Source organism: Caretta caretta, chromosome 14 (genome assembly GCF_965140235.1).
Source record: "Caretta caretta isolate rCarCar2 chromosome 14, rCarCar1.hap1, whole genome shotgun sequence".
NCBI lineage: Eukaryota > Metazoa > Chordata > Testudines > Cheloniidae > Caretta > Caretta caretta.
In genome coordinates, this window is record NC_134219.1 from 6,288,470 (window position 1) to 6,308,320 (window position 19,851).

General features: G+C 38.8%; 1 protein-coding gene across 3 annotated transcripts in view; it reads left to right on the plus strand.

Moving 5' to 3' along the window:
• ABCA5 (ATP binding cassette subfamily A member 5) overlaps nt 1–19,851 on the plus strand; it is a 59,817-nt gene that overhangs the window by 35,223 nt on the left and 4,743 nt on the right. For 2 of the 3 annotated variants that reach the window (XM_048817538.2, XM_048817539.2), the window contains exons 23-39: nt 1,334–1,471; nt 2,787–2,900; nt 3,644–3,814; nt 4,784–4,897; nt 6,507–6,644; nt 7,251–7,325; nt 8,218–8,309; nt 12,120–12,243; nt 13,102–13,219; nt 13,316–13,407; nt 13,575–13,750; nt 14,221–14,296; nt 14,391–14,485; nt 15,801–15,920; nt 16,276–16,425; nt 17,712–17,791; nt 19,482–19,537. In XM_048817538.2, the coding sequence (XP_048673495.2) occupies nt 1,334–1,471; nt 2,787–2,900; nt 3,644–3,814; nt 4,784–4,897; nt 6,507–6,644; nt 7,251–7,325; nt 8,218–8,309; nt 12,120–12,243; nt 13,102–13,219; nt 13,316–13,407; nt 13,575–13,750; nt 14,221–14,296; nt 14,391–14,485; nt 15,801–15,920; nt 16,276–16,425; nt 17,712–17,791; nt 19,482–19,537 (1,929 nt within the window). The remainder of the gene's footprint in view (nt 1–1,333; nt 1,472–2,786; nt 2,901–3,643; nt 3,815–4,783; nt 4,898–6,506; nt 6,645–7,250; nt 7,326–8,217; nt 8,310–12,119; nt 12,244–13,101; nt 13,220–13,315; nt 13,408–13,574; nt 13,751–14,220; nt 14,297–14,390; nt 14,486–15,800; nt 15,921–16,275; nt 16,426–17,711; nt 17,792–19,481; nt 19,538–19,851) is intronic. The other variant, XM_048817540.2, reaches the window with a different exon arrangement.

Here is a 19,851-nt window from a genome sequence, read left to right on the forward strand (position 1 = left end):
GCATTCTAAATCAATTATTTCATTTGTAAGTTATCCAGAATGCTGTGTTTACAGTCTATGTGCCTGGGATGTGAAAACATGAATGGTACCACAAGTGATTACATTTCTAGCTGAATATAAGACTCATTCTTTGGTGTAATTGACATTGATTTCATTTAAATAAAAAACAAACCCTCAGATTTGCAGTCCTTCTAAACACCTTTCATTTAAAAAATAAAAAATAAAATAAAAGATATTTTAACGTATGATAACAATGGATTAATACTGTAAATGAGGGAATTTCTTTAAGTGTATTTTACTTAAACGGTCTTTTTAATTAAACATCAAAAACATCTGGGTGTTTAATATACTAAATCTGTGCACCCAACACGGTCTCTTTTCATATTAGACTGTCAGCTCATTCTCAGTTCACCTTCGCAGCTCACCCAAACTGCTCTTGCAACAACGCTCTAGTATGGAAAGAGAAGTGCGTGTCTTGGAGTGCGTGTATTAATATGTAAATCAAAGCACTGTCTTTCAAGTCCAACGTGTGATCTGAAGTGGAAGAACATGGTAAGGTTTGAAGAAACATGGATTGTACCTCATGTTACTAAGAGGAAACAATTTGCAACACGAAGGTCCTGCCTTTTGTTCCCATTTCTTGGTAAAGTTAACATCAAATTCCTCAGCTAGTGTAAATTGTTATAGCTCTGACTTCAGTGGAACTATAACTGTTTATACCAGTTGAATATCTGCCCCCATATGTCACAAGAGTGGTCTGAGGAAGAGCTCGGTGTAGCTCGAAAGCTCGTCTCTCTCACCAGCAGAAGCTGGTCCGCTAAAAGATATTACCTCACCCCCCTTGTCTCTCAAAGACCATGGGACCCAACCCTGCTGCAACAGCAGTGCAAGCAAGTATTAAAGTTAGATAACAACCAACCTTGTAGCTAAAGGGCACATTTTCATAAAGTTATTTTCATTGGAATTAATTTGGTTACGTTTCTGCCCTTTAGATTGTGAATATTTGTACTGCATTACTGTACTTTTTAGGTTTCAGAGTAGCAGCCGTGTTAGTCTGTATTCGCAAAAAGAAAAGGAGGACTTGTGGCACCTTAGAGACTAACCAATTTATTTGAGCATAAGCTTTCGTGAGCTACAGCATCCGATGAAGTGAGCTGTAGCTCACGAAAGCTTATGCTCAGATAAATTGGTTAGTCTCTAAGATGCCACAAGTCCTCCTTTTCTTTATACTTTTTAGTAAGTTCTATATTGTACAAAGGGTTTCTTCCAACCATAACCTTCAGTGCTAACCTTCATGTTGCAAATTTAACATGGAAAATATTTTTCTTTGTAGAGCTCCATTTTTACAGCTGTATTCAACAGCACTATGGTGCACTCTCTGCCTGTTTTGATGAACATCATTAGCAACCTGTTTCTCCGCAACTTAAATGTGACTGAGAATATTCAAATCTGGAGTAACCCATTCATTCAAGTAGGTGGAGTTCAAATCAGGAAGTATCATAGGCTTAAAATTGCCTAATTACAAAGGAAACGATAGCAAAATCACAGTTGTGCATGCAGTTTTGTGGCTTTGACTATTTAGGCACTTCTTGAGGCTAGCCCTGTATTGGAGCATGTGACAAAATGTAGCTATAAGTCAGAACGATTCAATAAATTTCTAAGCATGGCCATTTAATTCAAGCCGATTTTATTACTATCTTTTTCACCATTTAAAGCTTCTAAAGTAATTAAATGTTGCACATTAAGCAGTACAGCTTTGAATTTAAAAAATCATATTCAGATTTTTTTAAAGATAATTATACATAGTAAATATTTATATTATAGTGATGCCCGAGGGCCCCAATCCAGGGCACTCTACAAACATAGAAAAGAGATGTTTCCAAATCTAAGGACACAAACAGGGTATGAGTAGGGGGTTGAAATATGACACAAACTCAAATTAGTATGGTGATGAACTAGCACACCTTTGTTGTACTGTAGGTTTGGGCATTTTTAACTGGTGGTTGGAGGTAGCAAGAAAAGGATTGGGAAAGGGAGAGGGCAAGAGGAGTGATCAGAGCTTGTCACCCACCTAGCTTTGATTAGACTGTGGTAGAGGTGAGTCATAAGGAGGGTTCTGGAACAGGATAAGGTAGAATTTTATCAGAGTTTTTCCCATGTATAAGCACACAGTTGTATAGGGTTGAGCTGATGGGCAGTAAGGCTGGGAATGTTGGCGGAACGAAGGTGGAGGTCAATGTTTTGGTGCGTTACTAGATCACCTGGGTAGGGTGGATCTCAGTTTTGAAGGGCCTTAAAGATAAAGACAAAGCGTGATATTCTAGTCTTGTTGAATTTAATGGGAGTTATGCCATTGACTTAATTGGGGCCAGGATTTTCACTCAAGAAGCTTGTATTTGATGGGGAGGTGAACGAGGAGCCAGAAGAGAGACTCAAAATGTGCGATAATATGATTAAAGCAACAAGATGATCTTAACAGCAGAATTCTCAAGAGACTTGAGAGGAGCAAGGCTGCAGTAATCAAGGATAGCAAAGAGGCGGTTACAGTAGTCAACTATTCATAGTTGCCATTTTCTTTCTCTTCTGACCATATTAATTTTATAAACTGCAGAAAAATCTGCACAGGACTTTTATAATAAGTTGCAACTAAAGTGACATTGTTAGGAGTCTAGGTACAAGAGCACAGGAAATCATGTTTAGAAACTTTAAAAAAAAAAGTTTGAGGAGTTGTTTTTTGTCTCTAGTATATTCTGATTTCCCAGTGCCGAAGTCTAATTATTTTTCAGGAGACTGATGACACAGTTTTCAGACTGGAGGCTTTTTTTCAAGCGATGTTACTAGGAATCATTGTAACGGGGGTGCCACCATATTTTGCCATGGAAAATGCAGAAAACCATAAGGTAATCTTCAATTTGAACTATGCAGTTTGGGTCATTTTAAATCTTCAGTATGTAAACAAATATAAAACCTTCTTCTAAGGCCATTACTGGATGATGTAATAACTTGGTAATGGCTGTTGTCTGGGACGCAATGGTGGGATTATTCGTAGAGTATACAACAACTTCAGAACCAAGTGGTGTGTCAGGACTCCTCAATTTTCAAATAAATTTAAATGTGTCTGTTTACTGGATGTACCTACCCCAAGAATAAATGTACATAAAGTTATATTTTATATAAGACTAACAAGTAGTTGCAGAGACAAATTATATGACTCAAATACGAATGTGAGCAGAAACAGGGGTTTTTTGCATATAGAAGATCTCGCTGTAGATTTGGAGATGGAATTGGGCACTCTAGTCTTTTCATAACCTACTACCAGCTGGATGCCTAGCTGAAACTAAAGAAAGTAGGATCATAGAGGGCACTCAGTCCATATACATACTGGATGTTTTGCTTCTATCCCTTCTTCCCAAAACTAGCAAGTTCTTTTGTGGAAAAATGTGGATACACAGACCTCCTCCCCTGGCACCTAAAAATTGCAAATTGGGAATAACTCCAGTGAAGACACTAGAATGACACTAGTGTAAAGCCTGTATATTTGAGAGCAGAATTAGGCCCAAGTTGTGTAAGCATTAATAAGAATTAACATAACTGCCATTTGTGGCATTTTTGACACCTATTGTAATTTTATTTCCTCTAACAGATCAAAGCCTACACTCAGCTTAAGATCTCCGGTCTTTATCCATCTGCTTACTGGAGTGGACAAGCCATCATTGACTTTCCTTTATTTTTCATTATTCTTGTTCTGATGATAGGAAGCTTATTTGCATTTCATCATAGTGTTTATTTCGATACTTGGAAGTTCCTTGCTGTTGTAAGTCTAGTTTTATTTACTTCTCTGTTCTCATTAAAGTTCTTTATCAAAGTATATAAGAAATATGACGTGTTCGTTTTTGTTTGCTGGTCGGAAAAATTTCACCCAATGGTATTTCACTGGAATTTGCCAGATCGCTGAAATCTAAATGTTTCATCGAGGCCGTTCAGTTTTGACAAAGTTCTGACAGAACCCAGTCTGCCAGGCAGATTTCTGTTGGAAACTTGACTGGCTTCCTAATAGCATGCCCACCTGCTAGGCTACTGGGGTTTCCAAACTCCCACCTTCACAGCAGCCTGCCTGGCAGATAGACAGGGAGCTGAGAGCCCCAGCTCCCACACTTACGGCTCCTTAACAGCTGAGGCTACAAGAGTACCCTGTTCTGGGGAAGCCTGCCAGGGTCCCCTGCCCTGAGGCTGGGGATCCCAGGCCTTCCAGGGTCCATGCTTCTCGAGCCAGAGCTCTTCTCTTAGGTGAGATCTATGAAACTTTGAGTTTTCCTTTGAGCTTTTTGTACTTGGCATGCTATCATTTGACTGCGGTTCCATCCCTCCCTCCAACATGCCTGCTCTTGTTTTAATTTCTGCAGAAGTTTGTGAAATTAATCGAGGATGAAACTTGCAATGCTTACCAAAATATGCATATCATTAGTGTTTATGTGAGACCCGATAGTGCCACTTGAGAAACGATTTAAATTTAACTGAGAGATGGGACTTGCTGCCCTGCTTGCATTTTTTAGCAGACAGTTTTAATAGCACATATCATGCTGAGTACAGCATCTCAAAACAATTAAATTAGCTTTTAACTGACAGAGGATCAACTGGAGATGAAAATGTACTCTAAAAGTATTCAGGCATTTACAAAATAAATGTCAATAACAGCTTTGTACCCCTGGGTATACTGAGTACTCTGACAGCATGGTATATGATGAATCTTTCTAAGAAATGTCTTTTTTTTTTCCCCTTGTAGATCTTTTGCCTTATTGGCTATGTACCATCAGTAGTGCTGTTCACTTATGTGCTCTCTTTCACCTTTAAAAAAGTGCAAAATACCAAAGAATTTTGGTCGTTTATTTTTTCAATGGTAAGTCTGCCTCTTGTATTTAGTTAACTTTAAACATGTTTTCCCCTCAAGCCAAATCAACATTTTTTTTCAGTTATCATTTCTGGAAAATAATTCCCTCATATTTAAACCATTTGACATTGCTCGAACTTGCATCTGAAAAGGAGAGAAATTAAGTAAACGACAAAGGGTTTAACTATGAGGCAATATACATGTTTCTTTGCTTCTCTTCCTTGCCACAGCAACACACGCTTTTGAATAGTTATACTCAGTGTGGAATAAGACAAGGGATTACTTGTGTCACAATCTTGGGGCAGGCTGTTCTTTCAGAGAATATCTTCCAGTCCCTCGAGTGCACCCCTTTCATAGAATCATAGAATATAAGGGTTGGAAGGGACCCCAGAAGGTCATCTAGTCCAACCCCCTGCTCGAAGCAGGACCAATTCCCAGTTAAATCATCCCAGCCAGGGCTTTGTCAAGCCTGACCTTAAAAACCTCTAAGGAAGGAGATTCTACCACCTCCCTAGGTAACGCATTCCAGTGTTTCACCACCCTCTTAGTGAAAAAGTTTTTCCTAATATCCAATCTAAACCTCCCCCACTGCAGCTTGAGACCATTACTCCTCGTTCTGTCATCTGTTACCATTGAGAACAGTCTAGAGCCATCCTCTTTGGAACCCCCTTTCAGGTAGTTGAAAGCAGCTATCAAATCCCCCCTCATTCTTCTCTTCTGCAGGCTAAACAATCCCAGCTCCCTCAGCCTCTCCTCATAACTCCTTTCTGGTAGCCAGCCTGTGCCTCCACTTCTCTTTGGTGTAGGATCCTGCAAGCCAACCACTTTCCAACCGGGTCTCTGGATTACACTTCTCTGGGTGCCAACCATGTTACCTAGTAGGTGCAGCTGAGCCAGAGTTCTATTTTTGGCAGCCTGTGGTCAGTAATAGTATGCAGAAGCAGTTTCTTCAAAACAAAGATGCTCGGATGGTACACAGTTGAGAGAAGTGGATTTAAAAATAACAAAGACCTATATGCATGTTGTCTTACCCATATTTGGCATTCCCCTACGTAGGCATGACAATGTTGGTGTCCCCCATTCTCTCTGGGCACCAAGTTACACATAACTTGCTCCCAGACCCTGGGTCTCAAGTCAGTCTGTCTGTATGTCAAGCCTTGCTGCGTGCTGACTGTGTGCCTGTTAGCTTCCAGCTGAGCTGACCGCTTCTTCCCTCGCTTTCTGCCAGGCAACCTTTTTAACCCCTCAGTGTTTTTTTTCATATCCGCCCTAGCCTTGAAATAGGAAAACATGCTCATTTGGTCGGTGCCAGCCAGGTAGGTTCTTTCCCCCAGTTGAAGGCCCAGTGGGTACCTGAGAAGCTGTCTCATCTGTGTCATTGTTTTACCCATCCTATGTACTTTTACAACCCCCCATTAGAGCCTGTTTTAACTGCACTGAGTCAGGCAGCAATATAAAATTGAACAAGGAAACCGAATCATACATAATGTTCATAAGAAATAATACAGACAATTTTCTAACTTGTCACAACTTGTATTAAATATTATAACCATGTCAGTTTGTGAGATAGGCTTGGATAAAAATACGTGGCTTTTTTTTTCTTTTTTTTTTTTTTTAGACTGCTTTGATCTCTACTGCTGTCACTGAAGTAGCATTCTTTCTGAGATATTTCATGGTAACCACCATTTTTCATTATGTCTTCTGTGCCTTCATTCCCATCTATCCTCTTATTGGATGCCTGATTACTTTTATAAAGGTAAGCTTTTGGGGTGTTGGGATGTTGGCTGGTTCCTTTTTATAAGGAATTTAACTTGAGAACTTTGAAAGTCACTTCAAGGGCCCTAGTACATGGGCTAATAGAATGAATACATACATACATACATATATATAAAGTGAATGGGGAGTTTTGCCTTCTGCATTGACCTGTAATATGCCTGATGGCCATTTAATGGGTTATAAATAGCACCAACTGCTGAAAAAGTTTCTTTTATTATCCCCTTGTTGTAAGCTAAATGTTTTATTTTCAGAATCTGGAAGAAACAGAGCATTTGTTAAATACATAAAGGCAAATTCCATGTCCCTCTGTCTGTGGAGTTGAGCTGTTTTGATTACTGGGAGCCTGCAATTGACAAAATACATTGGTCCTGATTCTGATCTCTCTCTACATCCATGTAAACAAGGAGTGACTCCACAGAAGTCAATGGAATTGCACTGATGTAAAGCCAGTGCAAATCTGAATGAGGCTCATAAAGTGTATAAATAAAATGTCTTAAATAATTCATTATAATTTGCATTTAAATTTAGTTGTAAAATGTGGCATTTGATGAAAAGTTCTTTGTGTAAATATTCGTCACATTGTCAGGTATCATGGAAACACCTACAAAAGAATGAAAAATACCATGACCCCTGGGACAAACTCTTGGTAGCAGTTATCGCGGTAAGCACCAGTTGTTTGTCAAATACGTTAGGAAATGTTAACTTTGAATGAAAAGCCACTTCCTAAAGACATTCCTGTTGTAAGGTGTTCAAGAATTTTATTTTTGCTTATAACAGATAGTGGATTAACTACTGCTCTGCAGCCAAAAAATGATTACAGAATAGGCAACAGCGGCATAAACTGCCCCACTCCCTCAGCTCAACACCTAGTGCCCCAGCAGTGTGGCTCAGCCCTACCCTTGGAAGATAAGACTGCTGATTGGGATCATGGAAGAGTTCAAACTTTGTGTGTTCGGTCATTAGCCTCCCTATTGAGTCTGCCAACGAGTGCCCAGCTGAGATGTTGTTTTTGTGATATAGTCTCTTGTCTGCTAGGAACTGGACTGAGACATACCGGCTCATTTAACTGAGTCCAAGTTACAGCCTTCACATAGTAACAAAGGGTCTGGCCTACGACAGATTTGAGTGGATTCTTTAAAAGAGAAAGTTGACATATCCAGTTTACTTAAAATAACGTTTTCCTCTCCTCTCTGTTCTGTTTTGTGGGCCAAACTTCAGAAAACCATTTCAGAAATATTAATTAAAAAGTACTGATTTAAAACATATTTCACTCTTAAATAACTCATTTATATTTTATACAAAACTGGAAATATATTCTAATTATAACAACACAGAGCACTTATGCCATATGAAACAGTTTTGGGAAATATACCCATCTGACTTCCAATGGAATTAATTAGTGACGAGATTTCACTGCCTTGGAGTCTGTCATGAACACCTTCCTGCTGCGAGGGAATCAACATTTCATAGAACTCATCCCATGGACAACTGTTTTGGCCTCAAGGGGCTAGAAATGTTTTGATTAACTGTAACTGTTTTTCTGTCTGTTTTAGCCTTATTTGCAGTGTGTAGTGTGGCTGTTCCTCCTGCGATATCTTGAAGTGAAAAATGGAGGTAAATCGATAAGAGAGGACCCATTTTTCAGGTCTGTGTTGCTTAATAGGATCTCTTCTTATTCTGTATTGAAAAAGCCGTCTTAAGATAGTATTGGTAGCACTAACTGGGAGTAGCTAATGTGCAGCAGAAGGCCCACCAAAGATAAAACAAAAATCCTTTTGTCACTGGAGTAATATGTCCTATTGCATTATCCTGATGTTTTAAAACAGTGCAGACATTGCTTGTTCTGTACTGGCGATCATCCTTATATCAATACGTATGTCTCTGACATAATTTAGATAATGCTTTTCTGCTAGAACGACTAATATAAGGATCATTCCCTCATAACATTTGTGTGTCCAACTCAGGTTAACTCTGTAAAATTGTAAGAGCGGCCATACTTGGTCAGACCAACAGTCCATCTAGCCCAGTATTCTGTCATCTCACAGTGGCCAGTGCCCAATGCTTCAGAGGGAATGAACAAAACAGGGCAACTCTGAGTGATCCATCCCCTGTTGTCCAGTCCCAGCTTTTGGGAGTTGGAGATTTACAGACAGGGGTTGGATCTCAGTCTATCTTGGCTAATAACCATCAATGGACCTATTCAATGCGAATTTCTCATTCTTTTTTTAATCTAACTATACTTTTGGCCCTCACAGCATCCCATGGCAATGAGTTCCACTGCACTGTGTGAAGATGTGCTTCCTTATGTTTGTTTTAAATTTGCTGCCTGTTAATTTAATCAAGTGACCTCTCGTTCTTGTGTTATGTGAAGAGGTAAATAACACTTCCCTACTCGTTTTTTCCACACCGTTCGTGATTTTATAGACCTTAATGGTTTCCCACCTTGTCTCTTTTTTCTAAGGTGAACATTTGCAGTCTTTTTAATTTTTCCTAGTACAGAAGCTGTTCCATACCCCTAATCATTTTTGTTGTCTGACTTTTCTCCAATTCCAATATATCTTTGAGATGAGTGACCAGAACTGCATGCAGTATTCAAGGTGTGAGCATACCATGGATTTATGTTGTGGCATTACGATATTTTCTGTTCTATTATCTATCCCTTTCCTAATGGTTCCTCGCATTCTCTTAGCTTTTCTGACTGCCATTGCACAGTCAGACCTACAGTTAGAAAGTCCTACAGGTAAAAATTACAGGAAGGGAGCATTAACTGAAATAAGTATTATGTTTAGGGAAAAATGCTTGGTTTTCTAGACATCATGGATCACTAACAGATGTTATCAGACATTATCCACTAAATGGAGACAAAATATGGCAATGTTTTATGCATTATACCAGTGCAAAATATTATAGTATATAGAAGTGTTCTGGCTTTTAAATGTAAGAGCTTGTAACTGAAGCTATTCACGTACTATTGAAGTAGAAAATTTATAATTGCTGGCTTACTATAACTGACAATGGTGGCACTAGAATGTGTGGGCCAGATCCTGGGCTCTTAAGTCCCTTTTGTAGGTAGGTAGCTGAGGATTCTTTGGGCATATTGGATATGCCAGAGGTGAGAGGGAAGAGGAGCTGGAGTGGCTGCTATGACAACTTAGAGTAGCCCTTTGGTTGAGTGGCTGCTTCTCTGAGGATCTAGTCCTATATGCAAACACTTGTTACTTACTTGACTGTTATTTTTAAAGGATTTTCAGAATTACGACTGGGAAGAACATATTACCAAGCTTTAATGCAAATATTTATATTACAAAACAATAGATATGCCCTCTGAAACAGATCTAATTCAAAATTTTAAACTGGCATTAATGAAATGTGTTTATTGCCTTATACTGTTTGACACTTCAACATTTACGTTTTCATTTAACCAGCATGAATAGTATTCAGAAATCGTGCATAAAAATCTGCATAAATGTCGCCGATTTGCATTGGTACATAGTTTTAACAATCAAGTGGTGATACATATTATGCAAGGTATAATACTTTACAAGAAAAAGAGCACCTGGACTGTGTCTTTAAACACCAATAAATTATGGCTTTGACAATCCTTACACTTTGATCTAAGTTTAAATTGTATTCATCAACTATATAAAAGCAAGTACAATATGCAAATTAATTATCCAGGCAGAAGATATACCTATCTCTTAAAATATTGAAGGAAGACCAATATTTGGACAATTTCAGAGTTCTGTCATTATGCAGACAAGGGCCCTGATCTTGCAAACCTTACCTCTGGGGGAATTCTGAGCCACTGTGTGTGCACATAATTAATGAGCCGTGCATATTTTTAATATTTTTGCGCAGAAACAGCTTCTACTGAAAAGTTTTGGCAATTCTACCTTATGCCCACCAGAGGGTGCTGTGGCAATAGAACACAGCAGCCTCTGCCAGTCAGCTAGGGAGGAGAAAGAGCCTGCAGAGCCTTCTTCACAGTGCCTGTAGGCCAGGTCGGGAGACAGAGGCAATGGGGAGACAGACAATGTGGGGCTGCTGAGGGTGGGGGTCACAGATAGGGGCTCATAAGGGCTGGTGGGGGAGGACAGCCTGGGACAGGGGCTGAATGGGAGTGGAGGTGCAGGGCCACAGGAGGAGGGAGGTGCAGGGCCACATGGGGCTGGCAGGTGGCTGAGTGGGGGCACAGAGACACATGGGGAGGAGGTGCAGGGCCACGTGGGGATGGGGGAAGTGGGGACTGAGTGGAGGTGGAGGGACACGTGGACAGGGGGTGCAAGGACACATGCAGATGCGGGGAGTGGGTGTCTGAGTGGGGTGAAGGGACACATGTGCCTGACTGAATGGGAGAGGCTAGGGGTCAGCCAGGGTCTGCATGGGGGAAGCTCCCTAACAGTCCCTCCCCTCCCCTCACCTGCCAAAAAAACCCTCTTCCATACTTTTCCCACCCATACCCAACAACCCTCCAAGTTCACACCCAGACATCTTCCCAGCAATTATTTCCCTCTCCCTCAGCTCCTCCATTACCCCTCACTCCCTCCAGCTTTTTCACTGCTTCTGTGGCTAGGGAGGTGTGGGAAATATGGTTCTGTATTGTAGTTTAAATGAATAATTACTCAGAGTTCTGTATTAATATGGCTAGTAAGAAATCTATTTGTCGTCAAATATTTTCTGAATCTTTTTTGTCATCTGTATTGTTACAGACATACTTGCTGACAAGTATTTTGAAATAAATGACCAAAAATAATTGAAACTGGTGTGATTATATGGTGTTATATTAACAAATAAAATATGCAGAATTTGAAAATACTGTGTGCAGAATTTTAATTTTCTGTTGCAGAATTTTTAACTTTTTGGCGCAGAATTTCCCCAGAAGTAAAACCCTTGTAACTGGTCAGATACCTGCTCATATGGGTTAACAGGATTGGGGCTGTAGTGGGAAAATTTTGACTATGGGCTGTGGCATCTATCTGCACACTGTTCCTAGAGGCTAATAGAAATTGTACAGCTATTTCATCATAAACGGCTTTGGAGATTTACCTCATTCTTTATAACAGTAAGACCAGTGTAACCGTTGTGAAATAATTTTAATATTCACCGGTTTCTGTAGCTAAGAATCAACAGGAAAGGGCTTTGTTTACGTTTAAATGACCTGATTTTCTATGGCGTGACCTAGCAGTAGCCTTACTTTAGTGCAGTTTTTTGGCTTATTCCCTTTGATCGCAGTTCTTTTTAAGTGACAACTGAATTTTATTTTTTTAAAGACTTGTTTTCCACTGATTTTTTTTCTCCCCATTCACATATGGCTAATTGCATGAGTTTATTGCCTAACAAACGCAAAGGACTTGATCTTTCTGTCCATAATCAGGCAGCTCTCCAGTGAAATCCCTGGAAGCTTTGTCTGTTTAAAGACGACTGAACAGAAATTAATATTTGTTCCTCTCTTTAGAACTACTACAAAGATCAAAACATGGAAATTTCAAGATGATCCACATAATGAGAATGAGGATGAAGACGTAAAGGCAGAGAGGTTGTGGGTTAAAGAAAAGACAAGCTGCCAGAGCTCTGACGAGGTAATTGTGTAATTATGATTGAATCACAGGGGACAGGGTGAGATCAGATAAAATTGCTATCAAGAAATCAACATATGCCAGCTCTGAAATAATAAATTAATGCTTAATTGGAAATATTAGAACTAGATATTGTTTTTGTCTTCTGAATTAGTTACTTCTTTGAATTATTTTGTATTAAAAAGATTCAGATGAGCAAATAGGATTCTATTTTTTTCACGTGAGTTGACGTCAGTACTTATTTTCTTTTGTTTCCAGTGCCTTCCTTGTGTGTGTCAATTTATTTGGCTTACCACCTCTTACCCATGGAAAAACCTAGAATTCTTGCCCTAAGAACAGCTCTGTGTCTGGTTGGGTTGGTACTTTTAGATTCCAAGCTAATGGGTACTCACACTTCGGGCTAGTAGGAGTTAGGTGCATCATGCCACTGAGATCAAGCCTTGAGGAGGAGGAGATGTGCTGTGTATTGCATATGAGCAGCTCTGACAGCAATTTTGAGCATAATTCTGCTGCTGCTTCCTAAGAGTTGTTGTCTGCATAGGGATCAGGTGCAGAATCGGACCCTTAAAATGGTTTTGCAGCATATAGAGACAATGAGGACTTAGAAGTGAAAAACAGGGACTCTGAGTAGAGATAATGGTGATAACCCCTGCTTGTCCCTAAGTGTAGCCATGGTGAAGCAGAAATGTAATGATTTACTAAGAAGACAGGAATATCTAAATCTCTCTGTCTAACCTCGGTAAATGTAAAAACCCCCATATTTTATTGCGATAAACTTTCAGTTTGTCCATTGGCGCGAGTGCTTTTGTCATTTATATTTTAAAAAATAATTCAGTTATTATATTATCTTCTGTTTTTTAGAAACCAGCAATTCTGGTCAGCAGTCTGCATAAAGAATATGATGAAAGGAAGGATTTTCTTCTTGGGAGAAAAATAAAGAAAGTGGCAACTAAACACGTCTCTTTTTGCGTAAAAAAAGGTTGGCGTTAAATTAGTTACCATTGAAGTACTATATTTTGTTCCTGGAATGCATGGGTAACACTCTGTCTGTCATTTATGTATTTATTTTATTCAGGAGAAATACTTGGATTGCTAGGACCAAATGGAGCTGGAAAAAGCACACTGATTAACATGCTGGTGGGAGACGTTGAACCAACTGCTGGCCAGGTGCAGTATGTCGCTGCGAACTAATAGAAAAGGAATTGGGCTATCTATTTTTTGTTTATTGTTTTCTTACCATTTTGGTCACCAGCATCTCTAAATAGTTTTTGGTCTTTATAGAGACAAGCAAAGCCTATGAAAATACTGTTGAGTAAGGCCTGTCTTTTCCATAGGTGCTGATGGGAGACTATTCTTTAGGATTGAATAGTGAGGATCATTCTGCTAAATTTGTGGGATATTGTCCTCAAGTAAATCCACTTTGGCCAGATATTACGTTGCAGGAGCATTTTGAAATATATGGATCTGTCAAAGGAATGAGTAAAACTGATGTGGAAGAAGTTGTAAAACGGTAAAAATGAATTTCAGCATTTTTTGCTTGCACTCATATTTTAGCTGGGTTCTAATAGGTTAATAGTCTACAATAGATGTCCTAGGTTTCTTGTGCTCTGTTTTTGTCTGACTATAGTAGACTGCTTTTAGCAGTTTTGAGCAAGAGGTGACTATGGTTTGGAAGGGACAAACCCAACAATATGTAATGCCTTTGATTTTTATATACATCTTTATTTCACCTTGAAAACATCCAGCTTACTCAGTGATTTCTAAGTGAGAGGCATAAGATGTAGCAATGTAAAAACTTTTATAAGGATTTTTTTAAAAAACATTAGAATAATTTTTGTAATTAGCAGAGTAACCAGTTATTTAACAATTGTACTAAGAGAAATGACAAAGCATATTTTGAGGATTAATAATCTATCTGCTTTCTTAAACAATGTTCTCAGTGATTGATGAGACAGATATTGTGCATTGGGTGTTTTGCAGCATTGCAAGTGCCCTTGAGTTGAAAAACCATCTACAGAAAACAACAAAGAAATTAGTGGTTGGAATTAAACGCAAGGTATGAAGAAGGTTTTAAAAGAAGTTGAATTCAGTATTTTCATAACATGAGGCCTATTGTGTAATCATATTTAACCTTCCTTCTTTCATGTCAGTTATGTTTTGCGCTAAGTATGCTGGGTAATCCCCAGATTACGTTGCTAGATGAACCATCTACTGGTATGGATCCTAAAGCCAAACAGCACATGTGGTGAGTGTAACATTATGCCACACTTTTTTTAAAAAAAAGTCTACATTGTAGGATAATATGATAGTAATATTCTTATTCCAAAGGTCACAGTGGTAACATGCCATAGATTAGTATAGCCAAATCATGTATTTATTCTTCTTTCCAGTCATGTGAATAACTTGCTGTTAACATTAAGGAAGGCTACCTCTGTGCACTGCCAAGAATCTAGCTTTGTATAAACTGCTTTCCTCTGCATGTTGTCTTCAAATCATTTGCAGATTAATAGCTTATTTGCCTTTGAAGCTAAATCTTTCATTTGATTTATAACAATCAAAAGCATACATTTGCAACTCAGTGCTTTCACAGCAACTTAAAATTCATAATTAGAATACAATAATAACATAATTAGAATACAATGGACAGAAAGAATAGACTCCTCCATAATATTGGCCCATTGAGGAATAATAAACCGAGCTCCTCAAATTCATCCTCTTCCTACAGCTGTCCCTCCCCAGATGCCTAAGAAACTAGGTAGGCTTTGTAATGTGATGGGAAGGAGAGTTCTTTTAAGAGTTGTGGGACTCTCTTGGGTAATGCGAAGCTACAAGGTTAAACCAAAGGAGCTCCAGTTTGAGTTCCTCTGCTTGTCACCAGTGTGGTAACAAAGGATGGAGAAAGAGGCAGTGCCTCTGGAAGCCAAGTAGCAAACCATTTTGTGTTTTTTGATACAGGATATACCATGCTTGTCATAGTAATGTCCAGGGGATGAATTCGAAAGCCAGCTGACAAATTGCAGAACCACGTGATAAAAGAATTTATCATGCACATTTGATCATTGCAACTGCTCTTTTCCTGCTAACCCATCTCTCCTAGAACTTACTCTGACAATCCAAACTTCTGAGTAGCTTCTTTCATCATTTTAAAGAAAAATAACCCACCAAAGAAATGTTTCCTCCTTTCTCCCCAAATTGTGAAATTTCCTCCCAGAGGCCAGCATAGGCAAGATTTAATACAGGATCAGTAACTGCTTCTGTGTGCCTTCCCAGTATTGACTTTGCATTTTAAATTAGCGTTTTCTTTTAATAATAAGGCTGTTGGGATTAAGAGACAAGTGGGCGTCCAAAGCCCTGCAAAATACTGACATTAATATATTTTAATTGAGAATAACTGAAAAGAAATATATACATTTGCTTTTCTTTGCCCTAGAATGAAAAAAGCTGATCATGTGGCTGAGGAGTTTGTGTTAATTATAACTAAAGTATTATTTCCCCAACATACGACATGTCATGTTAAAGGTAATTTGTAGCTGTAGTTATTATTTTTCATTCATTTTCAGGAGGGCAATTCGAGCAGCATTTAAAAGCAAACAGAGAGCAGCTATTCTGACCACTCATTATATGGAAGAGGCTGAAGCTGTGTGTGATAGAGTTGCAATCCTGGTGTCTGGACAGTTAAGGTATTGAGGACTTTAGTCGTCCAGGGATATTTGGAACTTTTGCATAAGAGAAACATGGTGTCTCTCAGCTTGAACACATTTATAGCATTCAAAAAGTACAGCCACATTTGTATTCATCTCAAGCCTCTCATAAAATCATGCATCCGATGAAGTGAGCTGTAGCTCACGAAAGCTTTCGCTCAAATAAATCTGTTAGTCTCTAAGGTGCCACAAGTCCTCCTGTTCTTTTTGCGGATACAGACTAACACGGCTGCTACTCTGAAACCTGTCATAAAATAATCTAATTCCTAAAAAGAAACGATTGAAAACAGCTCTGCTATATATTTGTCTCTATATTTGTCTCAACGATCTGTAGGTGTATTGGTTCAGTTCAGCATCTAAAGAGCAAATTTGGCAGAGGCTATTTCTTGGAAATTAAATTAAAAGAAACAGCAGGCGTACAACAGGTGGCGTTTCTTCACAGGCAGATTTTGCACATCTTCCCAAATGCAAATCATCAGGAAAGGTAAAAAGTTATTAAATAGAGCGATGAAATAAAAGTTATTAAATACAGTCCTTAAAAGGAAAAATATATATTTGTATTAATGCATGCTTCATTTTTGTCAGTGTGTTATGAATAAGTAATTAGTGATATCATATTATCCACATTTTAAATAAAATATGTACGAAAATAAGCCTACAAAAGAGAACATGTCGTGAAAGCTAGCAAAGAAAAATACCTTTATTGATAGCAAGACCAAAATTATGCTTTTGTAACAGTTGTGACCTGGTAATTTCCTTGCTGAGAGTGACCTCTTTCCCACTCCAAGAAATATGGATGGTACCTATAGTCCTGCAAATGTCTGAGCTGCCTTCAGCCTCTTCTAGGAGTGCTTGGTCCAATCCCTTTTGTCCCGTCATCAAGAGTTCTTCCATAAATTTATTCGCAAAAAGAAAAGGAATACTTGTGGCACCTTAGAGACTAACCAATTTATTTGAGCATTAGCTCATGAAAGCTTATGCTCAAATAAATTGGTTAGTCTCTAAGGTGCCACAAGTACTCCTTTTCTTTTTGTGAATACAGACTAACACGGATGCTACTCTGAAACCTGTCATAAATTTATTGAAACACTAAATTACTTGAATTTCTGTCAGTGGATAAATGCACACTCTTAACAGTAATATCTTCTTCTAATTTGTTTACTGTTCACAAGGACCCAGGAAAAGCCTATCCTAGAAATACCCAAAGACTTTTTTTCAGGTGGGGCAGTATTTGGTGGAGAGGTCAATCTCAGAAAGGAGATCATCTGGTGACAGATTTTTCCATTCTGGATCTTTACCCCTGCCCCGGTCCAAGAAATTTGGGATGTAACAAACACTTGCCAGGTGACTCTGTCAGCCTCTTAATTCTTAGGATGTGACCTTGGAGTTTCCCTTTTTAAATGGACTAAACCAGGTGGTTGGGAGATTTTTGAACTGTCCACCAGAGAGAATACCTGATAAGTGAGGACAGTGCAGATGATTCTGTCTCGAGTGCCAAAGGGGGGTGACACAGAATTTTGATGGTGTCTTGAAAGGAGTCCTGGCTGGTGCGTCTGGTTCTGGCCTTTGTCAGGTTAGTGGACCAAATAATCTGATCCACAATGGCAATTCCTATGTCCCTGTGTCACTATATGATTAGCTTGCAGTGCTTTGCCTCCTCCTTGAGAAAATGAACTTACGCTTAGTCATGTGAAACTTTTTTCTTTCCTTTTGCTTTCAGCAATTTTGGCCTGGGAAAATCTCACACTGTATTTTATGGGTTTTTTTCAGTTTTGCCTCCATTTTGGCATATAAAATTCCTAAGGAAGATGTACAGTCGCTCTCTCAGTCTTTTTCTAAACTGGAAGAAGGTAAGGCCGAGTATTTGCCAAGCAAACGAGGTAAATAGAAATCATTTTGCCTATTGTGCAGCCTGAAATATTCTCCTTGATCCTATGTACCATGTACCGTTACTCTTCTTCACATCTTTCCTCAAAATCCACTTGGTTCAGTTAGCTTTTTAATGCTAACCTCCACTCCATGACTCCTGCCCTTTTAACTTTATTTCCTCATAACCCATTAACTTCTATAACCCTGCTGTACTCTTAACCTATGTACACAATTCAAGGTAAAAAGAACTAAACAGATGTGAATGCAACAAGGACCTGGTTCAGTTCCCATCTCAGTCTATAAGTACCTATAGTGGACAAATATATTTAATTCTAGAGTGCTCTTTAATCCAGCAGACAAAGAACACAACAAGCTTCAATGACTGAAAGTTGAACTTAAAAAAAATCAAACTGGATATAAGGTGCTAATGTTTAACTGTAAGGGTAATTGTCCACTGGAACAGATTGCTAAGAGATGCGGTAGATTTTTCATTGTTTAATCTTGAAGTCAAATTGGATGCATTTCTTAAAGAGATGCTGTTGTAAATCAATGGCCAGATGGCGTTTTATAGCCTGTGTTATGCAGTTCAGAGTAGATTAACATAATAGTCCTTTCTCACCTTAACATCTCTGAATATGTAAAGTCAGTGGTGTTGATCAGACCCCAAAAGTTTTATATCACTGTAATCTTGTCTTTCCCATATGCCAACCACCAAATGCACACAGTTTTGTGAGTCATTGCAATATTGAACTCAGATTATATATTCCTTTTGAAAGAAACCCTTTTTGTATTTGTCTGAATATCTACTCTCACAGCCCTGGCGCTGTACAGATAATTTAAACATCATCCCTAGGAGTCTGAGAACTACGTTGTATTAGCATATCAGTTCAAAATGCCTGGAGCTTATCCCTTCTCTTCCCCCCCCCCCTTTTTTTTTCTTTTTGCAGGGATATCAGGCTATGGCTAGGAGGGGTCACTGGGTTTCTCAGTGGGAATGGAGAAAGTTTATGGTGGTTGTAGCCTGTTATCACAGAGGTTAGGGCTTGGGAGTTGAAGCTAAACCCATAACAGTTTTTACCTGTGGAATAAGACCTTGCTGCTCCTCATGCAGCCCCAAGACACCTTCAGAGGGCGAGCCTGACTCTGTACATGAGAGGAAGGTCTTGGAGAGGATTGTGACTGGATACGAGGGTACCCAGACACCTTTAAGGCTTTCAAAGAAAATAGGCCATAAGGACTGAGGATCAACAGATTGAATGTTGATAAATATATTCCAAGGTATAGTGTTAAACCAGTTCAGTAAAGATGCAGCTAGAGTCCGTTACACAAGACATAGTGTCGCGGGTTTTTTGGTACTGCTGGATGGATGACACTGTCAGTGATTCTTTTCCACGTCTAATTTCTACGACTGTGTGGATGCCACCTTCCAGTCTCTGTTCCAATCCCCTCCCACTCTGGAGAGAGGGAGACTGCAATCTAAGACCTGAACCAGTTGCTCTAACATGGCATTGCACTGAGCTGGGCCATCTAATTGTAAAACTCCTCTGTATTTTTAGTGAATTTAACAATAGATATTTGAATCATTTAATAATACAGATTTAAATAAAGTCCTTTTGAGGCATTTGATGATTAATTGTTCTTAAATGTGCATTCTTTTAATCCTTTTAACAGCCAAACATGCCTTTAATATCGAGGAGTACAGCTTTTCTCAAGCAACCCTGGAACAGGTATAGGAAGCAAATTTTATTTCATAATTGTAAAAAAAAATATCTGTGGATTATAGTTTTATAGGGTAAAATTTTCAAAAGTGCCAAGTAAGAGCTGAAGTGCCATTTCCAAAAATGAGATAAACATTTAAGAACATAAATCCCATTGACTTTCAAAACAAAAGGCATGGAAACTACAACGATTGGAACAAAGCAAATCCCTGTCGTTAGGAATTGCTAACTTTTGATTAAATAAATTCCGTGTCATTTGCCTGCGCAAACTGGATAAATCCATGGATTTATTATTGCTGACACTGGATACTCTGCAACTTGCA